The sequence below is a fragment of the Sardina pilchardus genome, chromosome 23 (genome assembly GCF_963854185.1).
Source record: "Sardina pilchardus chromosome 23, fSarPil1.1, whole genome shotgun sequence".
Lineage (NCBI taxonomy): Eukaryota > Metazoa > Chordata > Actinopteri > Clupeiformes > Clupeidae > Sardina > Sardina pilchardus.
In genome coordinates this window covers 29,817,996-29,836,880 of record NC_085016.1, presented here as the reverse complement: position 1 = coordinate 29,836,880, position 18,885 = coordinate 29,817,996, and the positions used below count along the sequence as shown (strand labels likewise).

At 44.1% G+C, this 18,885-nt stretch overlaps 1 protein-coding gene across 3 annotated transcripts in view; it reads right to left on the bottom strand.

Annotated features, from left to right (window-relative positions):
• The window catches only part of pla2r1 (phospholipase A2 receptor 1), a 40,189-nt gene extending 21,455 nt beyond the window's left edge, over window positions 1-18,734 (bottom strand). For 2 of the 3 annotated variants that reach the window (XM_062527165.1, XM_062527166.1), the window contains exons 1-17: window positions 18,436-18,734; window positions 14,115-14,498; window positions 13,431-13,604; window positions 12,932-13,096; window positions 12,415-12,558; window positions 10,907-11,059; window positions 10,381-10,572; window positions 9,419-9,576; window positions 9,073-9,180; window positions 7,159-7,271; window positions 6,319-6,485; window positions 4,797-5,005; window positions 4,527-4,672; window positions 4,180-4,264; window positions 3,769-3,904; window positions 3,424-3,459; window positions 2,538-2,698 (exon numbers count right to left, since the gene is read on the bottom strand). In XM_062527165.1, the coding sequence (XP_062383149.1) occupies window positions 2,538-2,698; window positions 3,424-3,459; window positions 3,769-3,904; window positions 4,180-4,264; window positions 4,527-4,672; window positions 4,797-5,005; window positions 6,319-6,485; window positions 7,159-7,271; window positions 9,073-9,180; window positions 9,419-9,576; window positions 10,381-10,572; window positions 10,907-11,059; window positions 12,415-12,558; window positions 12,932-13,096; window positions 13,431-13,604; window positions 14,115-14,498; window positions 18,436-18,574 (2,670 nt within the window). In that variant the 5' untranslated portion in view covers window positions 18,575-18,734. The remainder of the gene's footprint in view (window positions 1-2,537; window positions 2,699-3,423; window positions 3,460-3,768; window positions 3,905-4,179; window positions 4,265-4,526; window positions 4,673-4,796; window positions 5,006-6,318; window positions 6,486-7,158; window positions 7,272-9,072; window positions 9,181-9,418; window positions 9,577-10,380; window positions 10,573-10,906; window positions 11,060-12,414; window positions 12,559-12,931; window positions 13,097-13,430; window positions 13,605-14,114; window positions 14,499-18,435) is intronic. The other variant, XM_062527164.1, reaches the window with a different exon arrangement.
• Window positions 18,735-18,885: the final 151 nt, after the last annotated feature.

The following is an 18,885-nucleotide window of genomic DNA, read 5'->3' as shown; positions in this document are numbered from 1 at the left end:
GAAGTGATCTCTTCAAGAGTAGTTGTGGAGACTCCACTGCTCCCCTGCCAACATCCACACTGACCACATGTCATGGAGGAGATAGAGGCTTGGATGAAGCTCAACTTCCTTCAATTGAACAGTTCTAAAACAGAAGCAATTCTAGTTGGCTCATCACATCAGCTCTGCTCTTCCACCATCACAAATATCACCTTCTCTGGACAAAATATCTCCATGTCAACATCTGTCACCAACTTGGGTGTTAAAATGAACCCACAACTCACCTTTGACACCCACATCAAACATCTCTGCAATCATTCTACCACCTCAAGAACATTGCAAAACTCCATCCAACTCTCACCCTGGGCAATGCAGAGGAGCTCATCCACGCCTTTGTCTCCTCCAGGCTGGACTATTGCAATGCACTACTCATTGGGATCTCTGGCAAGAGCATCCAGAGACTGCGATACATCCAGAACAGTGCTGCCAGGATCCTGATGAGGGTGCGCAAGCATGAACATGAACATATCACCCCCGTTCTGAAAAGTCTTCACTGGCTCCCGGTTCATTTCAGAATCGAATATAAAATCTCACTCCTCACCCACCAGTGCATATATGGACATGCTCCCCTCTACCTACAGGAACTCCTCACCCCCCAGACCTCCTTACGCCCCCTGCGGTCAACAAACACTAACACCCTCCAAATCCCCAGAACCAAGCTCCACAGGATGGGTGATAGAGCTTTCTCCGCTGCTGCTCCCAGGCTGTGGAACGCCCTCCCTGACCACCTGAGGGCCCCACAGACTACTGATGCTTAAAAAAAAACGTTGAAAACCTATCTTTAAAAAAAAGGATTTCTGTTAAATGTATTTTGTTGATGTGTGTGTGTTGTATGTGTGTTTGTGTGTGTATATATATATATATATACAGATGTGTATGTGTATGTATATACAGATATCTTATCTGTTTTTATTAGTCTTTCATTTGCATTATATTTTTGCAGCACTTTGAGATTGTCCATACTATAAAGTGCAATACAAATAAAATGTATTATTATTATTACTATTGATTGATTGATTGATTGATTGATGGAAACCTTTATTTCTCGGGATTACATTGAGGGCAACCCTCTTTTTCAATGCAGCCGAGATACAACAAGGATTATGCATGAGCCAGTTGAGGCTGTGGGTAGCCTGACCAATAGCAACAATAAAAACCAGGCTAAACTAAAATATGCATAGATACACATTCTTACATCACATACCATGTTGATCCAGACACACACACAAACCTGCATACATACCCACAAGCTACAGTATAGCACAAGCATACTCACAAGCTAATAGCAATGTGGATACAAACACACGTATACCTTTACACACTTTATAAGGAAAACAATTGAAATAAATAAATAAATAAAAGGTAAAAGCAGAATTAGTAAGATAGAATTTAGAGAAAACAGTTACAGATTGGAGTGGGGAGGTTTGAGATCAAAGCCTTAAATTGCTCAAAAGGTAAGGGTGCGCTGGATCCAGGACATGGGGGCATCAAAGCAGAAAGCTGACTTACCCAGCTCGGTGTGAGCATTGGGAACTGTCAGTAAGAAATAACTGCTGGAGCGGGTCTGATAAGCACTTGAGTGACAATTTAATAATACGGAGATGTAGGATGGGAGTTTACCTATGATGGCTTTATAAATAAACTGTATCCAGTGTTTAAAGCGTCTCTCAGTAAGTGAAGGCCAGCCAATTGAGGCATACAGTACAAGGTGCAGTGATGGGTGTTGTAAGTAGCACCTGTGGCAAACCTGATTGCTGAGTGGTATATAATGTCCAGGATTTTGAGAGAGGACATAGAGGCATTCATATAAATTATGTCGCCATAGAACAGGCATGAAAACAGACTCAATAATCCTTTTCCGACAGGATAGGGGGATGGAAGATTTGTGTCTATAGAGAAACCCAATCTTTTGTCTCAGCTGCTTTGCAAGGCAGTCAATGTGAAAAGAAAAATTAAGTTTTTCATCTATCCAGATGCCCAGGTATTTGTACACAGGGACCTATTCGATGTTACTACCACTCAAGGTTTTCAGGTGGGGAACTCTGGGGTCTATGCCTTTTCCCTTAGAAAGAAGCATGAATTTAGTTTTATTGGCATTCAAGATTAGTTTGAGGCTAAAAAGAGACTCTTGCAAGGCATTAAAAGCCAGTTGCAGGCTATCAATTGCTAAATTCATAGTATCTGCTGCACAATACAAGATTGTATCATCGGCATATGTAAGAGGCAAGAAGTCTGATTTAGTGATTCCTGTTTTTACACATTCATACCTGTTGCTAAGATAGCTCCAGAACCAATTACGAGCATTAGAGTCAAATCCGATATCTATTAGTTTTAGCAAGAGTAACACGTGATCAACAGTATCAATTTATTACTTACTGTGTATGAAAAACCTTTTATAAATCATAATAAAACCAAACAAAGTTTGAGTTTTTAGCTTTTCTGTGTGTGTGTGCGTGTGTGTGTGTGTGTGTGTGTGTGTGTGTGTTGGGTTAAGGCACCTTGGATATGCGATCCCTGATAAAGTTCAGCTCAGCTCTGGAGTGGATGGAGACCAGGTCAGCCCCCATCATCTTGCATGCGAAGGCCACAGACTCCCAGGGGAAGAGCTGGCTGGCCACAAAGTACTCTGCCCCATGGTAGAACACCCAGGGCTCCTGCTCTGCATGATGGACAGGACACAAATCACACATACAGGGCATGTGACCAGGGATGGTTTTAAATTTGTGCAACAGATGAATAACTCAAATGATTAAAACGGAGTTGATATCTGTGGTAAAGACTTGAGGACTCTCAGCCTAACAGTCAATAAAATGATACTCTTGTCTCCCATGCTCCTGAAACAATGTTGATTTTCTGGACTTGTTTATGGCTCAGGCTGAATTACTATGATTGCTTACAGAGCTGAGACTATGTATAAACACTAGAGGGCTTGAGCACACACCAAAAGAACAGAAGAAAAACAAATGTCAGAAAATAAATGTCAGAAGTGTGTTGGATTAGAATTACAGAATTGTATCTTTAATGTATGGGTCTGAGATGGCTTTTGTGTCTAAGATAGCTGCTGCTACTGTCTTGAGTGACATACTCCAACAGATGGCGCTACTACTTACTGGATTGTGTGATTACAGTTGTCGATAAGCAACCAGTGTATAAGTTAAAATTGATTGAAGGAAGGAAGGACGTAAAACACAGTTTTGAAATACACATACAATACACTGTAAAGGTTTCTGGGTAAAAAGAATGAATGGATGGATCACTGAACAAAACTGAAAGTGTTGAGACATTCGAGTCCCTGAAGCAGGTAATCAATTGGCTCAGTTTGGCTGCTGGTCAGTTTGCCTTAACAGATAAAAACAGATGCATAGGATACTAGGCTATACTTACGGCTGTTGTACCAATATGGCTTATTCAGCTGTGTTCCTGTGTAAACACATTTCAAGACAACGATATATTTACACAAATATACTGGATGTGATTTCATGGATAAAGCACACACAAACACCTAACACAGGCACGCACACACACACACATGCACACATGAAATGAACTGCTCCGCTCCGCCCCATCCCTTAACCCCAACTTCCCACATGGAAAAAGTACAGAACATTACTTTATCACACTCCTCAGAGCAGAACACACACACACACACACACACACACACACACACACACACACACACACACACACACACACACACACACACACACACACACACACACACACACACACCTCGGGGTACTTTGCAGATCCACTCATGTTTGGCGCTGCAGGACTGAGGGATGAGGTGGTTGGTGAGGTCGCTGTAAACTGCACACTCATGGTTCTCATCCTCCACATTCTTGTCCTCAATGAATGACGTCACCACCTGCCACACCACACACAAGCTCATCAACAGAGCACACACAGCGTGTCTGTATATGTAGACAGTACTAGACACTAGTAACGGACACCAACGAATACCACAACACATGGATGCTTACTAAGCTAAAAAGTGATGTGCTATTTGTTTTGCTGTTGCACACACTGACCAGCAGCACTGTCCATTTTTCCATTGTTAATAACTGAGCTCTGAGCCTTGCGTTATACTTTTCCACTGCCACTTTTAGTCTGTCCAGCCAAGGAGCGTATGTGTACAGTTACCGGTGTGCCATCGGACCACTCCCAGGACCCTGCGGATTTTGGGTCTCTCCTGGTGAACCCCACCCAGAACCATCGACCTTCTGTTCTGAAAGAGAAGAGAGGAATGAAGAAGTAAAATAGACATTGCATAGAAATAATGAAACACAATAGACATCACATAAACATTATGACCTTTTCAATTCCTTAATATTATTCTCATCTTTACAATTTTATTAAGCAGCCTAATGGCAAACAAGAGGTAAAGTTCTAAGGTTCTCACTGATGAAAGTGATCCGTCAAGCAACATGCCAAGGTCCAGATGAGCGGACCAAGATGGGACAAAAGGTGAGAAAAGCGCCCCCACTAACCCCTCAAACATGTTAGCGATGGTTCTCTTCAGGAAGGTCTCCTCCTCATAATGCAGGAAACTGGCCAGGTTGGCCCCCAGCCCCCGACAGAAGACGTCTGCCTCCGCCCAAGATCTCTTCATCAGCACCTTCTCACTGTGAAACACCTGAGCACCAATCACACACCAACAGTTCAGTTCACTCATATGAGGGACATGAGGGACAGAGAAGGAGAAAAAGATAGAAAAATAAACAGATAGAGAGTGGCCATAAAAGAGGCAGGAGTCTCACCTTGTAGCAGACGAGGAGATGAGGGCTGGTCTCCCATCCATCTGGGCAGGGCGCAAACAGGTCTATATGGGGCAGAGGTAGGTGCAGGTCCTCATAGCCACTCACGCTCTGTTTGCACACAGACCTAGCCTTCTGGGATTTGCAGTCTTTCACCTCCCAGTGACCCAGGGCTATACCTCCAGACATCGCCACACAGCCTCCAACACTCACTACAGGGACACAGGGTGACAGACACAGACAGAGAAAGAGGGGCAGAGAATTAAAAAAAATACGGCAGTATGCTAGCCTGACGAGCCAGACCCACAAGATGTAGGGTCTGGACACTCACCGTAGACAGGGCTCAATCGGAGGGGTGGGATAAACAGTTGTCTTTCAAATTCCCTCCCCGCAATAGGATAACGCTAAACGAATCATCTTCTTGTTTTCAAGTAGCAGGATGTGTAACCTTCCCTCTCCACGCAATAGGATAACGCTAAACGAATCATCTTCTTGTTTTCAAATAACAGGATGCGTTACCGTCGCAACTTCTGGTCGCATGTCAGTCACCATTATGTTAAGCCCACCCACTGACTCTATACACGCTGTGATTGGCCCGCTTTTTATTTTCCATTTCTCAGCTCCTTGCTCTACGGAGCGTTGCTAGACTGCCCCGCCAGCCAAATTACATTTGCTGCCGCTAGGGGCGTCTAGATTTCTAGGCTAGCAGTATGCATTTTGAGAGAAAAAGTTCAGAAAGTCAATAGTGTCACCCATGCACACGTACATATCAACTAGAGAAGGGTGGGAAACGTCATAAAAATAACATTCAGATTAATAGTTAAGTTTCATTCTCTGAAATGTGAACAATTTTAAAACTTACGCAGTTGCAGGGTCCTTGTTTAAGCGGGAATGGAGGCAAAACATATCCGTGAGAAAATTCAGGGATCATTAACAACTAAAGGAAGGAGGGGCAGTAAAGTGGTGTATGGGAATAACATGAGGTATAGTATAGTATACTGTAGTAGTTTACCAGGATCAATCAAACACTGGGGGTGTCCTGTGTCACAGATGTGAAGCACTGTATATTTAGCCACAAAACTGGGACCTCCAACACAGTAGGGCTACATGTCATGTGTGTTTTACATTCAATTAAAAAAATCATGTAACAACTTCAGTGTAATATATCAATATCATCATGCTTAAGAATAACAGAACACTTGAGAATAACAATAAATGTAATGAATGATGATCGGGGTAGGGGTTGGGTGCAGATATCTAAATAAAAGAAAATCATTGGCGTGGCGGATGGCAGGTTGATGATTCATGTGTAGCAGCAGGTTCGGATGACGTTAGACCTGATCCACACATCTCTAGTACAAACAAAAACACACACACACACACACACACACACACACACACACACACACACACACACACACACACACACACACACACACACACACACACACACACACACACACACACACACACACACACACACACACACACACACACACACACACACACACACACACACACACACCTGGTTGGTGGTGGTTCCAGTTGGTATAACTGAGCGGCAGCTTGGTGCCGTTTGGATGGAGCCAGCTGTACTCAGTTCGGTTCATGTCCTGCAGGGCCGTCCAGTAGAAGTGACCCTCAGACACACCTGAGTTCTCCAGCAGACTGTTCAGGAAGGCCTGCTCGAACCTGACAGAACCAATCAACCAACAAACTATTTAAATGGACTGCTGATGTACTCAACATCTCTACTCAGCCCTGAGCTATTGAAATGTGTAAATAAAACAAATATGGAATATAGATGCTGCAGGCTGGGCAAAGCAGTGGGCAGAGGAATTAGACTGACTAAGCACCATAGATGTATGGTCCATTTACAGATCATGGTGTGAAGAAAGATATTGACTCAGATATAAATATCATGGTCACATGACCAAATACTAGAATGATCATGTAGAAATGTATTTGTTTTTATCATCACTGCCATCGTCTGTAAGGTTCTCTAAGCACGGCTGGGTAACATTGGGCAATGACATTTCAATCAAAACAAATCTAGTGTCCCTCCCTTTCCCTCTTCCCAATTGAAAGTGACAGGAACGTGCATCTCGTCAGTGATTGGCTGGAACAGTTTGTTATGTTTCATGGTTCAGGCTGCACCAGGCTGCTTTTGATGCTGTTTTTGGAGCCTGGACTGTCCACAGAGATTTGTTTACATTGTATTCAGGGGACAGGCAGCTAGTGGACTGTTCCGAGATGTTTGCCATATTAGCTTTTATTCATCTTTACTTAACTTTAAACATCTTTAACCTCCTAATACATTGTCTTCACTTTAAAGGATCTGCAGGACAGGAGGTTTCTGACTGACCTATCCTCCACAGTGGCCAACGGGGCCTTGCAGTAATAGCCCTTCATGGCGTCCTCAAACGTCTGCTCCTTGTCCGTCAGCCGGTAGCAGTTATGGCCTTTGCGTTTCCAACCCTGCCATTAAGCAAAGCAAAAAAACATTAATGTGCATGAAAACAATTACAAAGCAAACACAATACACACCTACAATATGTATACAAACAAACAAACACACACACACACACACACACACACTATATCAAGCTGTATGACTCCTCTACTCTATGAACACACAGGAGGCTAACCAACTGGCCATCTGGATGGTAGGGAGGGGGGCAAAGTTTAAGATGGGTCTCACGTTGCCATGGTGATGTTTTCACATGTGGCATTAATTTGTCACTGTGATGAATATGACATCTGACACACTTTTCAAGCCCACACTCACACAGAAAAATGGAAACCCACACACCTACAGACCCACACACCCAAGTCATACAGTATAGCACCATCTTCACATAAGGGTTAAGTCAAATGCTAATTCTGTGACTTCAGTGACAAAAAAAAACTGAATTTCTGCATTTTCTTTTTACTTTCATAGAGCAAGAGATGAATAAATGGACGTGCATGTGCGCTACTCAAGCAAGCAGTAAAGCTAACAACCAAATATAGCCTACTCCAATTCTGCATGAAAATATTTCAACTAGGTATTATTTTTGGCAAGTACATTTTAAACTGCTACAACAAAATGCCCTGATATTCCATGACTTTGCCCAAAAAATGATAAAATTCCCTGATTTTCCATGTCTGGAACAGACAAATAGACAAATAGACAAAATTCCATGATATTCCGGAAATTCCATGACCCATGAAACCTGTCACATAGATGTACACACATAACATGCAAATGTGCTGTTGACACAAGAACACATGAAAATCAATACATACACAGTGGCATGGAGCTCAGCTGTGTGCATGTGTGGGAGAGAGACAGAGTGTGTGTGTGTGTGTGTGTGTCTGTCTGTCTGTCTGTCTGCCTGTCTGCCTGTCTTCAAAAAAGGAATGTGGAATTTATGACACTGGTTGTGTGATAAAGGCCCTGCTGTGAGCGTCCAGTAATTGTGTGTGTGTGTGTGTGTGTGTGTGTGTGTGTGTGTGTGTGTGTGTGTGTGTGTGTGTGAGAGAGAGAGAGTGTTTGTGTGAGAGAGAGAGAGAGTGTGAGAGAGAGAGAGAGAGAGTAGGACAGGCATTCTTTCCAGCTATGTCAGGACCTTTCTCTCTGGCCAGCATGAAACAAAGAGTGCCCCTTCCAGAGTGAAAAGGACCAAAAAATGTCAGACGCTACGCCAACCATTTTGGTGAGTAATCAAGTCTGTGAATAGACTCATGCACATGCATGCATACACACAAGCACTTTGAAAGTGTAACACACACTACGATGTTGTGAGAAGCATGCAGTGGTGATACCAGTGTTTGCTAACAGTGTTGCTTCTAAATCTTTTTCAGACCAAAAAACATTTAACCAATTAAAAACACTCACAGACCCCTTCAAATAAATTGGCTTACTTCAACAGTATATTGAACTATAATTATTCACTGAACCATTTCGATCAAGTATTTGAACCTTGCTTGTTGTGCTAGAAGTCCCTTTCATCGGTCAAATTAAAAGTGTAAATTGGTGTAACACATGCATAATATCATTTGGATTCACATACGCAACTCATACACAGACTCACAACTTTGCTTTGAAGTCATACATACAGCATGCAGTTGAAGAAATGCTGATTTAAAATATGCGTGCCATGGGATTACATGAGCAAAACATTTAGCTAATTTGAAGCTTGAAGTGTGTGTGAGTGTTTGTGTGTGTGTGTGTGTGTGTGTGTGTGTGTGTGTGTGTGTGTGTGTGTGTGTGTGTGTGTGCACACAGGTGTCTAACCTCTGGGCAGCCCTCATCCCACTCCCCTGATGGATGCAGTGGCACAAGACCTGAGGTTCTGCAAACCGCCGGCAGCTTCTCAGCACAATCTCCCAACAGCCAGTTCCCCTATCACACACACACACACACACACACACTCAATTAAAACAGACATATACACCGTTAACCAAATACACATATTGCCTATACTTACATAACTGCCCGTTTCCCTGTACTTGTAATCCCCACTCGATCAGTGTATATGACAGTTTAAAAGTAGGCCTATATGACACATTTTAGTATATAATAAAATGTACAGCACTTATTCAATCATAGACATTTGAGTGTGTGGGGGGCTTGTGTGTACCTCTGGGCTGGTTTTACCACACACACGAGTGTTGGGGGCCACTGGGAACCTTTCCTCTTGGTGCCAGACTGTCATGGAAACAGGCGAGCTATCAGACCACTCTACAGATGATGCTGATGCTGACTTCAGCAGCCCGATCCACACTGCTGGGGCCGACACTGTTCACACATGCACAGAACACACACAAACACAGAAGTTAAGATGAAATAGAATCCATCACTCAGTACAGACTACAGTACACACCCATTTTTTTCATCAGTAACGTAATCCATACCCACTGGATTATAAAATGAAATATTTTGAGTTAAAAAAAGACACTCAATCAGGAACATTTTAATGCTAACTGATACAGTATGTACGGAAAATAGCATGTGTGACATTGCCAATGCATGCCCAGAAAGTATTATCATGGAAAGGAGCATGACCCTTTTATCTGTTTCAGATGAATTGATAGAGAAAAAAAGTGCATCGACTCTGTGTGTGTTTACGATTGTGTATTGGGGGTTCAAGATGGCCAATTTAAGCAACACTAAAGCAGTAGTATACCTACAGTATTTTGTGTGCTAGTTAGCAAACAGGCCAAGTAATTGTCAGATTATTATTTACTGTGAGTCGCAAACCTTCATGAGATATGTTGTTATGGAGCTCAGGGACAACATGTGTGATTTATGGTTGTGCACATAACTGGACTAATTTTATTCAGTGGCTTAAAACGTATGTTTTTTTTCCCCTTTTTTTTCAAATAAGCGTTAAAACTAAATCAGTGTTCCTGCCAATGATGGTACAGTTTCCATCGCCCCCAAAAAGACAACAAATCAAAAAGAAATTTCTAAGCTTTTAAAAGCCCCCCCCCCTAAACACGTCCTATTCGTTATACTGAGAAGTTGCACCCATTCTTGGCGCAAGCCTCATGGGATGTAGGAAACCTGTGAATACTGTACTTTGTGTGTGTGTGCACTGACCATTGGTGAGAAGGCTGCGAAGGAGCTCCAGCTGAGAGAGTGACTGCACACTGACAAGCTCAGCACTGAGGGAGTTGCATGCACGGCTGGAGTTGTCCCAGCTCCCATGGTCCTCCAGGACCCTGTAGCAGAAGCGGTTGTGGGCCACCCAGTCATTGGTGGGGCACACGGTGGCCCGGTACTGCCAGTGTTCTGCCATACAGACACACATTTTAACCCCCAATACACACACATAGAATATGTCTACACATGTGTGTCCAAGTGCATGTCCAAAGTTACAACCAAATGGTGGTTGCATTTGCACAGACATTTAGCTACTATCCAAATATTCACCAACTTCTCCATATAGACACAGCTTTTTTGTGTTCATCACATTCCCTGGTTAGGACATTTACTTAAGATGGAATTCAGATTCTGAATAGATCTCATTTTGGATATTGACTGTATATCACAGACATGGAAAGCAGACGTAGTGGAGGTGCTTTCCAGACAGCCCCAGTGCTGCGGGGTTTAGGAGTTCTCCTACCTAGCGGCTCAGCCCGGCGGGTATTGTTGGGGGTCTTCTTGCAGACATAGGACAGCGCTGACTCACATGACATGCTCCGCCACTGCTCCTTGCCCGAGGCATAGCTACACACGCGACACTGGCGGCTAGACAGTGCAGGAGACGAAGGCACGGCTGTAGAAGACAGGGAAAGATGCCGGTGAGGCGATGGTGGGAATCAAAACAAGAAAAGTCTGTGAAACTGTTTTGAAACATGGAAAGGTACCAGAGAGCCTTCCTTGACTGTAACTTGAACACAAATGGAGGAGTAAAAAAGCTAACCATTAATCCAAATTTCCTTCACACTACATGATGTGAATATGTGGTTAAACCCATCGTGTGTGGATGCAAGTGTGTGCAAGCTATAGCTATCCACATGCCACAAGCTCTCCTTCACATACACACAGAACAAACTAAGCTCACACAGGGAGCCTGGGGGTATTCCAGGTACATGATGTAGCAACAAACCTGACTAAGTTAAGTAAGGGATAATCAACTCCGCGCCGTGCGTTTATAGGAAAATAATGCACGTTCGAAGTGGTAATAAGTGCATTTTTTTCCTAAAAACGCACGGCGCGGAGTTGATTATCCCGCTTATACCACTGCTACTATCATTTTCGTTTATATTGCCGCTGTCTTAGATACTACATTGCTGTTTACCGTTACATTCACATTGGCGAATTAATATTCAAGTGTAATAAGCCCAAAAGAAGGGAACTACTTCATAGCCGTGCGGTATATCGAAAAATAATGCACGTTCCAAATAGCGCATCACAATAGAAAATTTGACCAAGCAGTGGTATAACTCATATTATTATATGGCTCTCTAGAATGTTGAGGGAGCTCCCATTCACTTTGAATGGGCCTCTCAACGTTCTACCGGTCCGTTATATCTGCATATTGACCGCTCCGAAGGTATAATGACCGCTGCCAATGGCAACGGGTTCACTCCGCTAGTTGTTGCGGAAGCCACGAAACGATAGCCAAGTCATTGCTAAAGACACATTGAGATAAGTTGATTTTCTCGTTTTGGCAAGTAGCCATATAATAAGCGCGATAATGTATAGAACGCCCGTCATTATCTGAAAATAATTCCCTTCAGTACGAAGCAAAACCCCTCCGCTGCGCGTCGGGGTTCTGTCCGTCCTGTCGGGAATTATTTTCCGATAATGACCGGCGTTCTATACATTATCCCTTACGTAAGTGGTAAACCTCCTAATAGAAGAGCTGTACGGCTTAATCTGCCTAACAAAACAATGCCATAGGGCCCTTGTTGTAGAAGGTTTACCACAAGGAATACCCCCTGACCTTACTGTGTGTGAAGATGCCAGGATAGGTGTCAATCAATTAGCTACAGGAAGTGACATCACTTCCCACAGTATCACTTTTCCCAGTATGTCACCTTACCACTCCTGGCGAGTATCAACGTAGTGCAAGAAGAACTAGTGCTTCAGTTCAATCAGACTGCACAAAAGGAAGGACTAAGTAACCTCTTTTAAGTCTCTTGTGGTCCTGTCGATTTGAGAAAAGGTCAATCAGAGAAAGGGGAGATCCATCAGACCACTGCCACCCCCCTTCCTTGCCCAGATGGTTCAGTCCAGTCCAGACCATCACCCCAACATCAGTAAGTCTGTCTGGAAAGCCACACACATTCACACGCACACGCACGCGCACACAGACACAGACACACACACACATGAAACCAACAGGGTCATGAAACAAAGCATACATGATACACTTAAGACACACACTGACATTGCACACATAGCACAGACATGAAAGTTTAACCACCTACCTACACAGATAAATAGAAATGATCATATACATATATCTGTTATAAATATCCACACACACACACACACACACACACACACACACACACACACACACACACACACACACACACACACACACACACACACACACACACACACACACACACACACACACACACACACACACACACACACACACACACACACACACACACACACACACACACGTTACCTCTGATGTACTTGCGCTCGGCCAGGCTGGTGATGCTGAGCAGGTCTCCTCCTTGAGCTCTGCAGGAGGCGTGAGCCTGACTCCAGCTCACTGAGGTGTACAGGTTAAACTGGTAACACGCACCCAGCTCCTGGTTGCTCTCCCACAGGCTGTCACAGCCTGTGTCTGAGCCGGGGAGAGAAAGGATAAGACAGCTGTGTGTGTGTATGTGTGTGTGTGTGTGTGTGTGTGTGTGTGTGTACACACCTGAATTATTAAAATACATAAACAATACACATAGTGTGTCAAATGTTTAGAAATGTTCATTTAAAGTGAATACAATGGTGTGTCTGTGATGCCAGAATAGGGTGTATGGTAGCGGATACAAAGGCCATAGTTTGCCAACCTGAAACTGATTACAGAGAGAGATAGAGGGATAAATGAAACCTTTGGGTCCTGTGCTTGAGCATCTGTGTGTGTGTGTGCGTGTGTGTGTGTGTGTGTGTGTGTGTGTGTGTACCTGGGCTCGGACAGAAGCCCCATTTCTCATCCTGGTCGTAGCGGCTGGTAGTGGCGCACCAGAGGCGCTGGTCCTCTCTGCCCTCACTGGTGCACTCGGAGTACCACTTGTAGTTGTACTTGAAGGGCAAGGCACAGGGCATCCCATTGGCATTACCCAGCAGAGTGTAAATCACTGGGTACACACACACACACACAGACATGTGAATACACAAACACTCCCGCTCACATACAAACATAAACATATGGAGGGAATCAGATAACAAGTGGGGATAGACTCAATAAAACAAACTGAGGGGACTGAAGTCATAAGAGTATCACTTGACAAACTAGAAAAGCACTCAGAGAGCGCAGACCTTCGCCTGTATTGTTCTTCATAGGTTGTCATACATTTGAACCTAAACTATTCAGATCGCCACCACGTGGCACTAAGCAAATACATAAACGGCTCTGGAATCCCGATGGTTTTACGGATGACTCCCAAAATGTAATCATTTCTTTCTTGGGTCATTTCTGAAATCCATCCATTACTTTTTGAGTTATCTTGCTAACAGACAAACGGACAAACAAACCCCGGTGAAAACATAACCTCCTTGGCGGAGGTAATCAAACTGTGTGTGTGTAAAGCCTGCTTTGTTTCCAGTTCTTAGAGTGGCGATGACATGGCCGCACCATCTGCACTCACCCTCATATGGGTAGGCACAGGGTCCCTCCCCGAAGGTGGAGTACCTCCGCCACTCGTAGTACTCGCTCCTCTTTGCCACCAGCCGCCTGCCCGCTAGCGACAGCTTCAGCTGCGTGGCACCGAAAAGCACGTTCCCATTGCAGCGCCACCACAGCGTGCGAAGGGGTGTGTCACACTCGAACGTCCCCAGGGGCTGCACCGCGTGACTGATGTTCAGGCCGAGGCACCGGCTGTTGCCCAGGTTGAAGAGCCGGTGGCGGGAGACCCACTTCCACAGCATGGACCGCGTGGGCCGCTCGCAGTCTGACAGCACGAGGCCTGTGGAGCCATTGAGCGTCATGCAGAGCTGCGTCCCCACACTCTCCAGGATGAACGCACCTTTACCTGCCATAGGGAAACACACAAGCAAACAAAGGCTTTCAGTGATCTGCCCGTGTTTTTGTGATGCTATGCTACCATGACCCTTCCAATAAAGTAGGCCTGCTCATTTAGAGGAAAAACTCATTGGATTTGTTTTTGTTCAGTATTGAATGACTGAATCATGAAAACATTATGACTCATTGATTACATTCACTGAACTGAAAACATGTACAAGAATGCAGCAAAATAATGGTAAGAAAGAAAAACACAGACAGACAAAACATATCACTGGATAAGAACTTTGGACACAGAACTGAGCACTGAACGCTACATCTTCCACTCATAACATGGCACCGAGCGCAACACAAGGCGTGTTCCTATCTCACATCCAAGACTGGATTTTTCACCATTGCATCCATGGGTGTGTCAATTCCAAAAATAGGTATGGTCAGGTGCAAGATCCAAAATCTTAGGACCACGGAACATCTTTACGCCACTGACCAGGAAAAACCTGATCTAAAAAAGCACTGCTATTTTAAAAACGCACTGTCACAAGATGCAAGCTGCCCTCAGCAACGAGTCCCAGGAAATGACTCCTCTGCAGGATGAATATCCTTAGGATTTTTATTCAGTAATTCAAACATTATTGGGGTACTGTAAGTGTTGCTTTTTTTCAGGCTATGCTTTCGACTGTAAGCCAAGTCAATAGTGAAAGTAGAAGTTTGGAACTGTTGTATCGTTGCTTATGAGACCACCATGAAAAGTTTCAGTTTGCCTATGAGTTCAAACAATAGACGAGTGCAAATTCATGTACAAGGATACAAGGATACAAGGAGGTATATTAGTCACATGCATATCATTACTAAAGTAAAGAATGCAGTGATATTGTCAGTTCCTTCACCTGTTGTGCATATGGAGGGGTGGGGGATGTAGGCTATACTCTGCTAGTCACACATAAAGCAAGGTTTAGTGGAATCCTAGTGTTGCACACATGGTCTAGTGTGCAAGCAGATTCCTTCAAATGCACTGACTCACAAAATACCGACAAGCTGTTTGATGTTGTGCTGCCTGCTCTTAAAGGGAATGACAGATATCACTCTCCAAACCACACCCATGACTGAGCAAGAAACATAAGAACAACCCTTCTGAACAATGCGCCTGCCCTGGTGTCTGGAGGACTTATAAAGCCATCAAGACAGTGACTTTGGACTGGCTGAATTTGAAACGTATAACCATCCATTTAAGACATTCAGTGCATTTCAGATTGCTAAAATAGAACCCAATATGTGATCCATGACACAGAGCTTGCATCTGAGAGAGATGTCAGAGAAAAGGAGAGCAATGTAACTATCCCAAGATGGAGACACGTTTATCTACCTCACAGATGCAAAAGGCAAGAGAACCCCTTTCACACCGGTGCCAGACTGGATAGTATTATCCCTTCTATGCAGTCCATCAGACTAACCCGATAAGCCAACCGCCTCGCCATCAGAACAGGTGAAGAGCTAAGGCCTAGAAAACAAACCTGACACCTGAGCTGACCATTCAGGCGGTGGGAAGAAAAAATCACCCATCCACTCTAATTGATGATGTGGGGGGGGGGGGGGTGACTACAGAGACCCAGTGACCCTGCTCTAGCTGTTTCCTTTGAGGTAAGCAATGACAGAGCAGCACCCTATCAAGACATCACCCCCCATTTAGGGGTGCTGGAGGACAGAGGGGCAATAATGTGCAGGAGACAGATAAAAAGATAGCAGTGCTGTGTTGAGTTTCACCGTGACAAAATGGAGCATAATATTTCAGTGAGCGGGGGGAGTGAGGGTCTTTTGTTGACTTGTCTGGGACAGAATAGTGGGACAGAGATGGAGAGGTGAGTGCAGAGAAAAAGAAACCTACCACAGGTAACTGAAGAAAAGCCTGACAAAAAGGGCTGGCAAAGCAAGTTACGGACACAGATAGACAGACTCTCTCTCTCACACACACACACACACACACACACACACACACACACACACACACACACACACACACACACACACACACACACACACACACACACACACACACACACACACACACACACACACACACACACACACACACACACACACACACAGCTGCCAACTTCAAAGCACACGTGTCTGTGGAGCTCTCGCCATATGCCTGAAATGACATGCCTGCATGTCTGAGTGGCCAGTCATCCCTTCTGCTCACCCTGCTCATCCTCAAAGCCCCTGACAGAGAATCCTTATACAGGTCCGAAAGCCATATGGTCAAAGCACTTACACACAACATGTTATCTTTCCCAATGCTCTCTGAATCATATGCACTACTTTGTTCTATTCTCTGACTCAGCCATACTGCTACATGCACACATACACTCTCTCTCTCTCTCTAACAGCGCACCCCTGCCCCAACAAACAGACACAGGAATGAGTTATTTAGTTTAGTTAATATTTAGAATTCCTGATTTGATGTGCCAAGGGGAATAGAGATGCTTCTCAGAAATCTGCAAGTCAAATTAAGTTTAGTGAGAATCCACTTTTTTCAAAATAGCTCCTCTGTCTGTTTCACTTGTAAACATGTGATTCACTGCAAAGTCAAATAGATGAGGTCATATGATTTGCTCGCAACAGCTCAGGAGGGCAGGTTTTGACCCGTAGTTGTGTGTGGGTGTGGGCCTGTTTCTGTGTGTTGGTTCTTCGTTATCATTACCTTGACTGACCTCGAAAGGAAACAACTCAGTCTTGCAACTGGATAAGTACAGAGCCTCCATCCAGGGACTTAACAGGAAAAGGTTTATAGAGGAGGATGTCTGTGTCAGCAACAGACAACAACTTTCCCTTACGCTTTCAACTCAGTGTGCACTTATGTTGCCTGGTAGATATATGACTTTGATTTGATACAGCTTTAATATTGTATTCAATTTCTTGTGCAATCAATGCAATTCCATAAAACTCAAAAGAAACTCCAGCCGATGGTTCTGATCGAGATATTTATTTGTCATTTGTACACACACAGCCAGTAAGGTAACCTACATTGGGATTTTTGTGCAAAGCTCAACATTTAGGCCTAGAGAAGAGATAAAGTAAATAATAAATGGAGACAAAAATTAAGCATATGAGAGAAAAGTCCATTTCACATTTGAGAAAATATGTTGGCTCAGGTGACTACTTGTTGCCTGCTGTTCTGTCTTTGGCTATTTTTCTTACTGTGGCTGGATTGAAAACAAACAAACAAAAACATTTAAAAGCGTGCTCTGTGTGAAATGATGCTGTCCGGTCTGGAGTTTCTGAGGTTTCAGTTTATGTTGAATGTTTATCATTTAGGCTACTGTATGCTACCCTATGATTTGCTTAATGCTCGCTGCAGTTTACAGAGCGGTCCTGCGCCCGATATTAAGATGGGCCTACTGTGTGGCGCATTACAGTGTCCAAACTCGTTTAATCATTTAGTGAAAATGTGGAATGTCATGTGATACAATGTACCAGGTGACCTCTTGATGACGGTGTGGCTCCCAGCGAAAAGGGTCATTGTCAATGCTTGGAAAGAAGATGGTGTAGCCTACTATCTATCACTGTAAGGAAAAGCAATCTCAACACTGTCGAGCCGAGGTCTGTGGAGTGGCAAGGCTGCCCACTCTTAAGTTGGCAAAACTGATGTTCACCGCATAGCCTACGTTTGCGGACAGTAACATTTGAGCGCAGACTCTGAACGGGGAAATGAATCTTAGCTTAGTTCCTCTCAGATGTCGAAACGATCTATTTTGACGCAGACTGTTTTACATACCATTGTGGCCAACAAGCTCATAAAGGAGAAAATGTTTTTTTTTTTTCAGTTGCAGTGGTCTGTTAGCCTACTGCACGTTAAACCGCCAACAACTCATTGTGTTTTGTTACGGCATGTTTTAGACAAAGTAGATAGCCTACATTCGAGTTTCATGCAGGCCGAATGAACTTACTGTACAGCTCGGCAAGTTGTTTTTCCCCCAAAACCTCATCGTCCTCAGAGGCACGAGCAAAGTTGTTCAGCAGCACAATACAAAGAGCGAAAAGCGCCCCGTCTGTACAAACATTGCGACGTGAAAAGTATTTTTGCATATCCACAACTGAGAATGATAGACACGGAGGCGAGTTAGCGCATTCCGGGGTCTCGGCAAACTCTGGCGAAAAGATGTTTTTCACCAGCTTTACTCTCCGCCGAGTTTTTCGGGTTTTCCTACGTCACGTCGCTCTCAACGGGGTAATGAAAGTGGAGTAGGCCTACTTGTCCTTCAGACAGACGGAAAGAGGACTGGGCGGGCTCGTCTGGTCCTGCTGTTAAAACTATAACAGGCCTTCAATTATAAATACTAAGAAGTAGCTAACCCAACTACCCGAGTTGGGCAGAAATAGGCTAGGTAAACTAGGGT